This window comes from Muntiacus reevesi, chromosome 10 (genome assembly GCF_963930625.1).
Source record: "Muntiacus reevesi chromosome 10, mMunRee1.1, whole genome shotgun sequence".
NCBI lineage: Eukaryota > Metazoa > Chordata > Mammalia > Artiodactyla > Cervidae > Muntiacus > Muntiacus reevesi.
The window spans coordinates 2,618,351-2,631,650 of record NC_089258.1 but is presented as its reverse complement, the minus strand read 5'-3'; the positions used below and the strand labels follow the sequence as shown (position 1 = coordinate 2,631,650).

Below are 13,300 nucleotides of genomic sequence, written 5' to 3'. Positions count from 1 at the left end.
AGAGGTTTCCAAGGCCCTTTTATTTGGGGACAGTCCCCTTTATAACACACGACTTCACTATGTGTCAGACAATCAGATCAGTTCCTAAAAATTAGAGGGGGGAAAAAAAAGGAAAAACAAAACAGATGCATTTTACATATATATTAAACATAAATTAAAAGAATTTATAAAAGGGTCACGTTTCTTACAGAGTAAATGCAGAGTGTATTTTGAATGCACCTCCAGGTTTAAGTTGTTTAAGTTGTTTGCGTTTAGCTTTCCGATAATAAATAAATAACATGGACGATTAGGTCTTGGGTCCACCAGTGCCACCGCAGGACTCTGAGTCATTACTGGCTCTTCTTCCCTTGTCGCTCCTGTGCGTAGCGTTGGCTTGGACCAGTTTCACCGGCCCATCAAAGTACTGGCTATCTTTGCGGGGTGGCATCCGCTCATTAATTCGGTCCAGACCTCGGGCTTCTTCAAAACTCCGGATCCTGTGCTGAAGCGAAAACCCTCTGATGGCTACAGGGAAAACAGGAAAGAGAGGCGCTCCATTAGACATCGTTTAGGTTTCTTAGCATCCAGCAAGTTCCGAGAGGAAGACACAGAAGGGGGACTGTGGAGCACATGTCTGGTGAAGGCGATGAGCAATATTTGATTTCAGTTAGCCTGGTCTGAAGCTATTGTTTTCTTAAGGCCCAAAGGGCCACTGAAACTGTGAAAGTAATTTTCATAGTTCAGTTCATCACAGCAGAAGTGGACCTGACAAAAAGCCCCCAATATCTTTGAAAGAGTCCCTTACGGGCCAGAAACGTGCTCAGAGAAGGGAAAGAAGGCAACATTAGAATAAGAGAACAAGTGAAGCAGACTAGTTACTCTAACACAAACATCACACTGACCACACAAAAAAGTAACAAAAGAGCTAATCCGTTTGTTTAGGATAGCTTTTTTTTTTTTTTTAATCTTGCAAAACCAGGAGCTGAACATAAGTTAAAAACCATCTAAAAAAAATAGTTTCCAGGTATTTTCTTTCTGTCTGAACTTCTGTATCACCAAGGAAAGGCATTCCCAGTGTGAACCACCTTCTCTAGCAGAACAATTAAATTTATAACACAAGTTTATTGATTATGATGATTTTCAGCCTCGGATTCATAGATAATTTGTTCCTTAAAATTTGTGTAATTTAGCTTGGCTGACTGAGGGTAACCTCAAAAACAAATCAGACTGCATTCCTATCTGCTCTTGCCTCCACTTTTGATATGTTTCAGAATCATTAGATAAAGAGGTTGATGGTTTGAATTTCCAATAATTAAATGGATACCTCATAGTTATGGAAGGGCTATCAGACTGCAACATCTGAACACCCCATGACTGGTTGCTTAAACTTCAGCCATTGCATTAAAACTGAGAGAGCCCAGAAAGGACTTTGGCTGTGGAGAGGGTCATTTGAGTTAATATTACACAAATGAAGGACTCAAAGGCAGTACTTTGTGAGCGTAGCTAGAGTTATCTTTCCCTTTTCTCAGTGTTAACAGTTCTGGTGATGCAACAGTAAAAGATGTCTAACATTGACAGAGCTTTTTTAAGAACTAATAGACAGACACATGATCACATCTATCGTAGGAACACGGCCATACCTTCCCGGGCCTCTACCGCTTCTACTGTGGCTGTAACAGACAGGAGCAGTGGCATGCAAAAATGAAGACAGAGAGAGAGTGAGTAAACCCAACAGCACCGCTGCCAGCACAGACACCCCGGCCCGACCTTCGAGCCTGCTTCCATCCATAGTAAGAGTGGACTAGTCAGAGAAGTCAGAGGAGTATTGCGAAAAACTGAACTGGGGGTGGGGCTGGGGGATTCTTCACACTGTAAGTGGCATGAGAACCTTTTAGTTAATGGCATCCATGGCTAAGACAGTCAAGCTGACTCGGAGAAACGAAATGCAGCTTTCCTCATTTTAAATAGCCAGCTGCTAATTTACGCCTTGACATTCATGTATCAAAATACTGACATGTCCAGTCAAATCACCTGATGTTACAACCGTTCTTTAGCTTGTGATAGTTCAGATGGTACTAAATGAGCTGCTGCTGCATCCTATTAGAAAAAGTTATTTAAAACTATGAATGATTTCAAGCAACTTGTATAGGGTCTAGCTATCCTTTATAATTACTTAATAAGAGTGGCTTTTGCTACAGTAACTATCCTCCAATTAAAATAAATAATTTTTTTTTTTTTTTAAAGAGCAGCTTCTGAATAACAGACTGGCATTTGGAAGAAGACAAAAAATGGAATATAAGTGAGAGGTTCTTTCTTTTCCAAGGGGTGAATTACTAAGCTGGGAAAGGCATAAAGCTATTCCATTTCAAATACAAATTCATGTACCATCTGGAATTAGAGAAACAGCAGAGGCTGACATATCCAACTTACATGGCTTCCATTCTCCATGTGAGAGAGCAGGCCAGTTACTAAGAAGGCCCTCTTCTTTGTGATGGAAAAGGAAGCTATTTAAAAATTAAGACTAACAGGTAAACTTTCCTGCATTTGTTTTTTAAGACAGTAAGTCCCCTACATATAAACCTTCAAGCTGAGAACTTTCAAAGATCTGAACATGTGTCCTCATGTTCAGTCATGTAAGTTAGTTTAAGTGAAACGGCAGCTTGTCTTCCATTGACTGGTGATTCTTCAGCTCTGCCATCTCTCGCCTCCTCCAGTCAGCAACTCTTCCTGCCTGTTCACTCGATGGCAGCCCCTGTATGCCAACTGTTACACTGTACTTTTCAAGGTACTGTGCTGTGAGATGAAAAATGTTCCCTTTGTTTCTGTTTGTTTTTTATGTATTACATGAAATTAGTTGGGTACCTAGGCTACCTTTGTTGGACTTACAAACAAACTGGACATATGAACGTGCTCTTGGAATGAAACTTATTCTTATGTAGGGGACTTACTGTATATGAAAAGGTTACAGGTTGTAGCAAGAAAGATCTTAATAGGAAAATCCTGTCAGCTCCCCCAAAACTAATTTTTTAAAAGAAGGCAGGGAAGAATAGTGAACAATAACAGTTTGCTGTTCCTGAAGCTTCTTATAATCAATCATAAAGGAAAAACTCTAAGAACTGAAAATTAACTTCCGAATGCTGGTAACTTGGAATCAACTTATCAAGTGAGTGTTTACACTTGTCAGCCACATGTTGACATGTGTTAAAGGAATGCCACATTCTCCCAAATCCCCTCACAGAGAACAAACAAACTCTCAGAAGAAAAGGACAGTGCCTTCAGGCAGGATACTTTAACAGCAACTGCTAGGAAGTGAGAGAACAAAGCTTTACCTGAAATTGTATACAGAGTGTTGGTTTAATTAGACTTTAAAAGCTATGTTTGCGGTAAAATGTGTACTAATATCGCATTATTTTGGGTCCTCCTAGAATTGCTTTTTGCATTGGGTATTAAGATATTAGCCTGCATGAGGGATAATCTTTATAAGTAAGAGTCATATAAAACTGAAGAACTGTTTTTTTTCCCCTCTGTACTGAAATACTTTTCTTTATTGAATGAAATTTCTTTACTGAAATATAATTCATATACCATAAAATTCATTTGCTTAAAGTGTCCAGTTCAATGATTTTAATATATGTAGAGTTGTGCAGCCATTACCACAATCTATGGTTAGAACATTTTCATCACTTCCCCCCCAAAACAAACCATTTCCCTCCCTCATTCCTTCACCTAACCTTACAATCAATCATTCATCCACTTTCTGTCTCTACAGATTTGGCTGTTCCAGACATGTCCATAAATGGAATCATATACTACGTGGTGTTAGTGATCGGCTTCTTTCAGACAGCAAAATGCTTTCAAGGTTTATTCGTGCTGAGGACTGTGTCAGTGTATCATTCCTTTTAAGGACTGAGTGGTACAGTTCATTGTATGGACATACCACATGTTGTTTGTCTGTTCATTAGGTGATAGACATTTGTGTGGTTTCCACTCATCGGCTATTACAAAGCATGATGCTGTGAACATTTCTGTATAAGTTTTTGTGTGGCTATGTCTTCATTTCTCTGTGTATTAACTAGGAGTAGAACTTCTGGGTCATATGATTAACTGTATCTTCAATCATCAAAGAAATTGCCTGATTGGTTTTCAAAGAGCTGCTCCATTTTACATCCCCACCAGCCGTATATGAGAATCATAATTCCTCTCCATTCTCACCAACACTTGTTACTGTCTGTCTTTTTGATCACAACTATCCAGTGGGACTTTAATTAAAGTGGTGTCTCATTGTGGTTAATGCCTAATGATGTGGAACATCTTTTTACATGCTTATTGGTCATCTGTATCCCTTCTTTGGAACAATGTCTATTCAACTTTTTACCCATTTTTAATTGGGTAACTTGTCATATTGTTATTCAGTTACAAGAGTTCTTTACAGTTCCTAGATACTAGTCTCCTATCAAATATATGCTTTGTAAAGATGGGGTTGGCCAAAAAGTTCCTTTGGGTTTTTCTGCAAGATGCTATGAAAACACCCAAAGGAACTTTTTGGTCAACGCGGTATTTTCACCCATGCTGTGGGTTGTCTTCTCACTTTCTTGATGGTTCTATTTGTAGCACAAAACTTTAAAATTTTCAATGGGGTGCCATTTATAACTGACCTGTTTTTGTTTTTCTTTTTTTAATCTTACGGTCTTTCCTCTTTATTTTGGCTACTTGGAAGCCTGGAATTAAATGTGTGATTATTGGATTTCACTGGTTTGTTTTCTTTTGTGCTCCAGTTTCTCAGCGTATTTATTTCTCCCACCAAGCTGGACGCACACTGTGACTTACTCAAATCCCCCCGGAATAAAGTGGAGTATAAATGAACGTAGGTTATAAGGCCATATGGGATGGAACCTTGTTCACTGAAGGCTGTCCAAGTAACGTTATATGAACAATAAAAGGTCTTTGAACCTGTGGAACTAAGACTCTGATGGGAAAATGACAAAATTAACTCAGTTCTTGAAAATCAATGGGAGAATAAGAAGCTCTGAAAAGTTTGCTGCAACTTTACTTATGTTCTGACACATTCCTGAGCTTTCTATCAATTTTCAAGTATCAACGCTGCTGCTAAGTTGCTTCAGTCGTGTCTTACTCTGTGGGACCCCATACAAGGCAGCCCACCAGGCTCCTCTGTCCCTGGGATTCTCCAGGCAAGAACACTGGAATGGGTTGTGTCAATAACAATCTTATATTGACTAAAACATTCATATTCAAGTCAGGAATGAAGAGAAACTGCATATATTTGGGACTGAGAACAAAAGGTAGACTAAGGGTTATAAACAACAAGCCTCCAAACAACACATCTATAAAATTCTGTTACTTATCCCAGATTTGCCGATTTACTTCTTCAAATCAAGATCTAGAAAAATTTGATTCAGATTAAAACAACTCTGTGGGTCAGCAAATTTTCGAAACATTTCAAGCAAGGATGTATAGGATGTTCCTTTTTTTCCTTACCCATGTTACTTCCTATTAACTCTAACATGCCTTGTCAGAGTTGCTCGCAATATCTCACATGACTAACAATGAAGGAATGATGGAAAAGTATTTTGCTTACAAGAAACTGTGCATTTGAGAGGAAAAATTCAATCGGAAACAATATTCTTCCTATGAAACTACAGAAGCTAAGAAAATTAATTATATACTTCTAAGGAGAAAATATTCATTCTTCCTCATAAATAAGCTCTAATATTTCAGTACTTGATTTGAAAGAGAAAAGAGGAAACCAATCCTATAAAAAGTATGGGGAAACGAGGCTGTTCCTAAGAATCAATAGCCTTTTGGAATATTCACAAAACACAAAGAATTCCTATAAGAGGTATTCCTATAGGAGAAGAGGAAAAAAAGAAAAACTGAAGTAGAAACAATTAAAAAAAGGGGGGGGGAAAAAGCAGTGAACTCTAAGTTGTTAATCATTTAACTCCAGTTTTCAAGCCTAGAATTTAGTCATCCAGTGATCTGATCTCATATCTCTTCCCGCTGCTTGACCAGATCTGTTTATTTTGATAAACATCAACCTTTTCATTCCTGGGTTCTATCAAGCCCTCTCCTTAGGAAGTCAGCACCCATATGATTTTCAGAGCTGACATTATGGTTGAAGAGGCGACTGTGGTCCTCTTGCAGGATATGGTTTGCAGGCAAAGAGGCAAGCTCCTTCTCTGACTGAGGAACTTTAACTGCCACCCCTCCCCATCAAATTAAGATATAAAATGCCTCACAGCATGAGGCAGATGCTATGCGCAGATCTGAAGTGCACTGCTTAATACATCTTTATATACATGCATGCACTTGTATAACCACCACCCCAACACTGATACAGAACATGACTCCTCCTCCAAAAGTCCCCCGTGCCCTTTCTGGGTCCACATTCGCCCACCAGAGGGGCCATTTTGACTTCTTTTACTATTTATGAGTCCGCCAGTTGTTGTTGTTGTTAAAGCAGAAAAATAATTTATTCCAGAAGAGAGCAGAAGTAAAGTCACCCTGAAATACACTCAGGCATAATCCTGGTGGGACAGACCTTCCTGCTGAGCATGTTCTCCTGCTGGCTGCCCCACCGTCCTGCAACAGCTCTCAAACCCCTCACTGATGCTCACGTGGTGAGCAGGCAGGAGCAGCCTTCGGATCCACAGGTTTCACAGTCACGTATTCTTAACACAGTCATGTATCTTTCTTAGAAAAACAGCACTTTTTTTTTTTCATTTTATTATTTTTTAATTGTATTTTTTTCTAGAAGAGCACTTCCTTTTTTTTTCTTCATTATTTAATATTTTTAAGCTCTCCCCCACCCCCAAGAACAGCACTTTCTGTCTCAGTTCAGTTCAGTCACTCAGTTGTGTCTGACTCTTTGTGACCCCATGGACTGGAGCACTCCAGGCTTCCCTGTCCATCACCAACTCCTGGAGCTTGCTCAAACTCATGTCCATTGAGTCGGTGATGCCATCCAACCATCTCATCCCCTGTCATCCCCTTCTCCTCCTGCCTTCAATCTTTCCCAGCATCAGGGTCTTTCTATCTCAGTAGAGTACGCAAACATTTTATGGAGTTTGTACAGTTTATATTAACTAGGCACACAATTCGTCAAAAGGTGAAAAAAGGTGACAGGGAAAATAGTACTGCATTGTAGAGTAAGACGTTCCAGTGTGCTGTGAATATTTAAGGCAGTGGATGGCCAAAGCAGGCACATCAAGAAAGGTGGTCAGGGTATTGAGGTGATTTTACATCTCTTCGTGACTAGAGACAACAGCTCAGTGACCAGGTCACCAACAAGGGGATGACAACTCCCTGGTTGGGACCCTCAGGGATGAACCAGGGCTCCAGGAGGAGGACGAAGCCCCAGGAACACGTTCCTCACGATGAGCGCATCATGAGGCTGTGTGCACCATGGCTGTGGCCAGAGCTGCCAGCTCCTGCCCCACACCCTCACTTTGGTCTCACCCAGAAGTGTTCGTCTGCCTGCTCCTGAACATCATACACGTCAAACAGTCTGTGTTTTTTTGTATCTAGTGTTTTTAGCTAAACATGGTATCCATGAGATTCAACCATATATTCATAATATTATTTTTTGGTATATATTCATGATGTTACCTTTATCGCTGAGTAATACTCCGTTGTATAAATATTAAGTGGAATATTTTTTGCATGTATTTATAATGTTTTTGCATAGATTCATAATGTTATTTTTATTGCCTGGTTATAGGGTAGACAAATGTTTTGATTTACTGCCCAACAATTTTCTGAAGTAGTTGAACCAATTTACAAATGCACTGGCAATAAATATATCTAGTTCTCCACAAACTCACCAACACTTGATATTGTCACACTTTTAAATTTTAGCCATTCTAGAGGATGCGTAGTGGTATCTCACCATGGTTTTATATCCATTTCCCCAAAGAGTAACTATTTTAAGCATTGAATGTTCATATGTTTTTGGTCATTTTGATACTCTCTTTTGCGAAGTACTGTTAAAATCTTTTGACCATTAAAATAATTAGCATTTGTATTTTTCATATGGAGTTGCAGTTCTTTATAGACTCTGAATGTAAGTTCTTTGTCAGACGTATCTACTACAAAAATCTCTCAGTTTACAGTTTGCCTTTTCCCTTTTTTAGTCATGAATTTCTGTGAACAGACATTCTTAATTTTAATGAAACTCATTCATTAATTTTTTTCTTTTAATGTTAGTGCTTTTTGTGCTGTATTTAAAATTTTATCTTCCTCAATGCTTAGTTTGCATATCTTTTTCTGGGAAGGTTTTTTTTTTTATCTTTCACATTTAAATTATAATTCATTTTGATTTAGTTTTTGTACATGGCGAGAAGAATCAATCCATTTTCTCCCCTCCAGAGATGGATATTCAATTGCTTCAGTGCCACTAACTGAAAGGAGCCTTAATTTCCAATTTGACACTGATGCTGGATAATAGGAGCACACACTCCACAAAAGAAGCGTTGCTCATACTCACCTGTCTCAATGGTCTGCTTTCCTCCTGAGAGGACACCCAAAGGGAGTGTCCCCGTAGGAGTCAGGCCCTTGAGAGTTAGCACGCTCTCACTCTCTTCCCTGCAAAAGAAGATCAAAGCCCTGGGTTAATGCCAGGCAGGGTGTCTACCACTCAGTATCTACAAAGATACTTGAAAGAAGACAAGAAAAGATGCACAAAGATGGAGGATAGGTACTCCTTCTTTTACCCCTTCCCTGACCCCAAAAAGGGATGTTTTCTGTACATATTTCAACTTTAAGCAATTAGCCAGGCCCTCCTTTTCAATTAGAGCCACTTAATAGTCAGGTGTTAATCTATGTTTTGTATATATTACCCTATTTAATCCTCCAAATAACCTTAAAAGGAAGATCCTGCTATTATTTTTTACAGGCCAAGAAAATGAGGCACAAGATGACATGGCTGAGAAGATACAGGGCCAGGATGTGAACAGAGGCCACTGAGCTCCAGAAATCACTGGAATGAAATCACTAGCACTCACTGCACTGTATCCAAGCTCACACCAAATAAACGTTCGCCAGAACTGTTTCTAGTCACTTTAACATGTAGGACTGATTCAATCTGCATCCAACCCAGAGACCCACAGTTTCGATACCACACTCCAATTCTAAAACTACCGATCTGAAATCAACTTCTAAATCACTCTCAAAACATGATTATTGCACACCATAATGACAAGACTTCTCCTTACCGAAGAATTGAAAAGACCCGTGCCATCTTCCCAATAGCTCTGATTTTATTCTTGATGATCTCCTTGCGAACTGTAGTGCCTCCTTAGAGAATACAAACAATATGTGAGCTAAAGGAATATGTTAACAGGTTTTAAAAAATGCAGGATGAAGTGCCTCTAAGTTAAAGAAATGGTTTTAAACAAAGAAATCAAGGCTTAAGTTTGCCTAAACAAACAAAAAACCCAGGAAGTTTTAAGGAGCAGGAGAAAAAAATAAAGATGAAGTAAAAAAATGGAGGGGCCACCAAAAGGACAGAGTGAGCAGATGCTTGAAGGTAGGAACTTACTGGTGTTTCTGAAAGGCAGAACACAGTGAAGAATGAAATACATATAAACAAAGACAGTCGGTACTACAGCAAAAATATCTCTTGAGAGTGCTGTGGGCCACCTTACGATGCAGGGCTTGGTCAACCAAATGGCAAGGGATGACTTAAGCAGTTGTCTTCTACATGGAAACACAGCACATAGCTGGCTCTCCTGAACTGAGCAGGAGCTGCTTTCATTCTATCATCCTCACTTACACACTGGTGAGTTATTTCCAACCACAGACAGCTGTGCAGTACAAATGAGGATGATGGGTAAGGTATTTTATAAAACATCAAAAAAGTTAACAGAAGACTTTGTGGCCTTTTCTCATACCAGATTTAGGAAACAGCTCACACACCAGAAGTCAATGTCCAGGCATGCATCAGGTGGCCGCATTCAAAAGTCAGAAACTAAGAAACATGGCCTCTCCTTCCTCACCCACCCAGCTCTCAAAACCCTGCAGGATCTCACAGCAGGGGCCAGAGAAAACGTATACATTAAAACAGAAAGGGAGGAGGGAGGGCCTGTCTGAAATTATTCAACTATAACTAAAAAAGTCTAATTAATACACCGTGATGAGACAGACAGCGAGTATTAAGCTTGTAGCACATTCTGTTCAGATACCTTTCTGAAAGCTTGAAATGTAGTGATCTTCAGGGAGAAGACACCAAGAAACAAGGAGATGGAAATAGAAATATGGGAAGAGAAATTTAAGTTTGCATGGAAGAGAGAGAAAAACAAAATCAAAGTGAAATGCAATGAGAGAAGCAGGCTATTATCTTTATCAGCTCAGAAGAGACATCCTCGGTATCATGATAGAATATTAAATTACAGACTTCTTGCATGGAGTCTTCAAAGTTTTAAATGAATTCACAACTCTTATTCCAACTTATTCTATCCCCACAGATCATGAAGATAAAATCAGACAAGGAAAAAAGATATTATTTGTGTAATAAATAATGCTGAAAACAATCAACAAAGGATAGAATGAACAGCGCATACATCTCTAAATGGAGCATCTTGTTTTTGTATGATGATCACAATTATCTTCTCATCTCCTTCTGGAGACATTATAGTTTTTCAATGTTTAAATTTTATATAGTCTTTAGAATCTCAAGTTCATCTATTTAGGTTGTTTTTTGCTGTTGTCTCTGAGATCTACGGAGAAGTCCCATAAACCTTGGTGTTTGCTCATCGTTAAGAATGACAGACTGAAAAGCTTTCTAAACTGGTTGGCGGTTGGCTGCTGACTTGGAGCTTTCTGTACATGGAGTGATCAGGCTGGGTCTTTTTTTAGGGAATTTTCTGTATCAGTACTGAGAACGTGCGCACATGTGCCTGTGTGCGTGTTAGCTGTTCAGTTGTGTCCGACTCTTAGTGACCCGATGGACTGTAGCCCGCCAGGTGCCTCTGTCCATGGGATTTCCCAGGCAAGAATACTGGAGTGAGTATAGCCATTTCCCTCTCCAGGGCAATCTTTCTGACCCAGAGATTGAATCCGGCTCTCCTGCGTTGCAGGCGGATTCTTTGAGCCACAGGGAAGACCACCGAGAATGCGTGAGATTACTTAATTTACCTGTTTTTGGCAAAGTTATCGATGCCCTCAACTGTATCCCTGTCCAGAAATTCTTTGGTTTATACTATTTTAGATATTAGCCTCTGGTCTTGGGAGAAAAGACAGCTAGGACTTTAACTGCCTTTCAAATACCTTTTACCTGCTCTACTTATTTTAGCTAGGGGCCCATCTCCCTCTTCTCAATAGTCCCCAATTCTAGCAACTGGTGTAGTCTAGCAATTCCTCTGCTTTTTGAAGATTCTGTGCTGAACTCAGCATTCTACATTACTAAGCCAGGCTTCAGCTTTCTTGAAACAGCCAAGTTAGTCATACTAATTCATTTGTTTCCTGGCTTCCAAAATTCCTACAAAAATCTCTACATTTTTGTAGGCTTATAACTTTGGTAAAAAAAACTCTTCTATTGTGAAGTATGATAAACATACAGAAAAGTACACAAAACAAAGACAGACTCAGTGCTTTTTATTAAAACACAAATGGCCAAATAACCAGCCAGGACAATAAACAGAACCTTGCCAGCACCACAGATTTCCCCCTACTTGGGCCACTCCTAGTAATTAAGAGTCTCCCTCTTCCAAAAGAAAATTGTTCTCTTGACTTCTATTGCAATCACTTTCTTGCCCTTCTTTATAGTTTTACCATTTAAGCATGTTTTCACAAGCACTAGTTTTAATTTTCTTTTTAATGTTATGTGGTTGGAACAATCAAATAATGCATTTTTGTGTCTGGCTTCTCTTGTTCAACATTACGTTTTTAAGATACATCCATGTTTCCCCTGCTCCTGTAGTTCACTCTCATTATTGTATACAATTCCACTATAAGAATATGTCACAGTCTATTTATCCTTTTCACTGTCAGTGGTCATATGGGCTGATTTCAATTTTTGGCTAATTCGGCTGCTATGAATATTCTGGTGTATTTCTCTTAGCTGCACATATTTATGCTAAGTACATTCCTAGAGTTAGACTGCTCAGATATAAGGTATGTATATGTTCAACTTTGGATAATGGTTTGGCATTATCTACTAAAGTGGATGTATCCATTTATACTTTAGTATACGAGCATTCCTGTTGCTATACATTCTGGTCAACATTTGGTGTTATTCATGTTTAATTTTAGCCACTTTGGTAGGCATGCAGAATCACCCATTGTGGTTTTAATCTGCATTTTCAAAATGACTAATGTGGCTGAATAACTTTTCATATTTTTATTGGCCATCTGGATATCCTCTTTTGTGAAGTGCTCATTCAAGTCTCACCTCATTGATCATTGTAGTTTTTTATATATTCTGCAAGTGAACTGTTTTTTGGTTGTAGCAAATACCCTCCCCCATTCTGTAGCTTGTCTTTTTTTTTAAACATTTATTTATCTGGCTACTCCAAAGGTCTTATTTGTGCTTTCGATCTTCACTGAAGCATGTGGGATCCTTAGTTGTGGCATGTGAACTCCTTAGCTGCAGCATGTGGGATCGAGTTCCCTGACCAGGGACAGAAGCCGGGCCCCCGGGCACTGGGGGTGCAGAGTCCTGGAGCCACTGGATCACCGGGGAAGTCCCTGTAGCTGTCTTTACACTCTTAGTCTTTTGATAAACACAAGGTCTAATTTTTAAGGCAGTCCAATAATTTCCTATATCGCTAGTGTTTTTTGTGTGCTGTTTAAGAAATTTTCCTCTACTTCAAGGTCATGAATGCATTCTATGTAATACATATTAGAAGCTTTATTGTTTTGCCTATATTTGAATGTGTTAGTCCATCTGGAATTTATTCTTGGTTTAGAATAGGGGTTAGGTTTAATTTTTTTCTCAAATAGATATCCTCAACCATACCAATACCGTCGTTTCCCTATTACTCTGCAGAGACACCTCTAGTGTAAATCAAGTATCTATACAAGTGGGTCTGCTTCTGGATTCTCTGTTTCACTGCTCCTCTGTCCTTGAGCTAATAATTCCAGTTACTTTCTTCTTTGACCTTAAATATTTCCATATGAATTTCAGAAACTACCCTTAGAAGTTCCATATAAATTTTAGGGTCAAATTGTTAATATTTGACTTTGTATTGAATCTGCAGATCAATTTGGGAATAACATATCTTTATAACATTGAGTCTTCCAATAATCTATGGACATTTCTATGGTATTTCTATTTATTTAGATGTCCTTTAATTTCTCTAATAAT

General features: G+C 38.9%; 1 protein-coding gene across 5 annotated transcripts in view; it reads right to left on the bottom strand.

Moving 5' to 3' along the window:
• The window catches only part of PPP3CC (protein phosphatase 3 catalytic subunit gamma), a 79,343-nt gene continuing 66,043 nt past the window's right edge, over nucleotides 1–13,300 (bottom strand). For 2 of the 5 annotated variants that reach the window (XM_065947603.1, XM_065947600.1), the window contains 4 exons: nucleotides 9,210–9,291; nucleotides 8,483–8,580; nucleotides 1,620–1,649; nucleotides 1–504 (listed from right to left, as the gene is read on the bottom strand). In XM_065947603.1, coding sequence (XP_065803675.1) covers nucleotides 287–504; nucleotides 1,620–1,649; nucleotides 8,483–8,580; nucleotides 9,210–9,291 — 428 coding nt within the window. In that variant the 3' untranslated portion in view covers nucleotides 1–286. Of the gene's footprint in view, nucleotides 505–1,619; nucleotides 1,650–8,482; nucleotides 8,581–9,209; nucleotides 9,292–10,178; nucleotides 10,206–13,300 lie in introns of all 5 variants that reach the window. The other 3 variants (XM_065947599.1, XM_065947601.1, XM_065947602.1) reach the window with 3 other exon arrangements.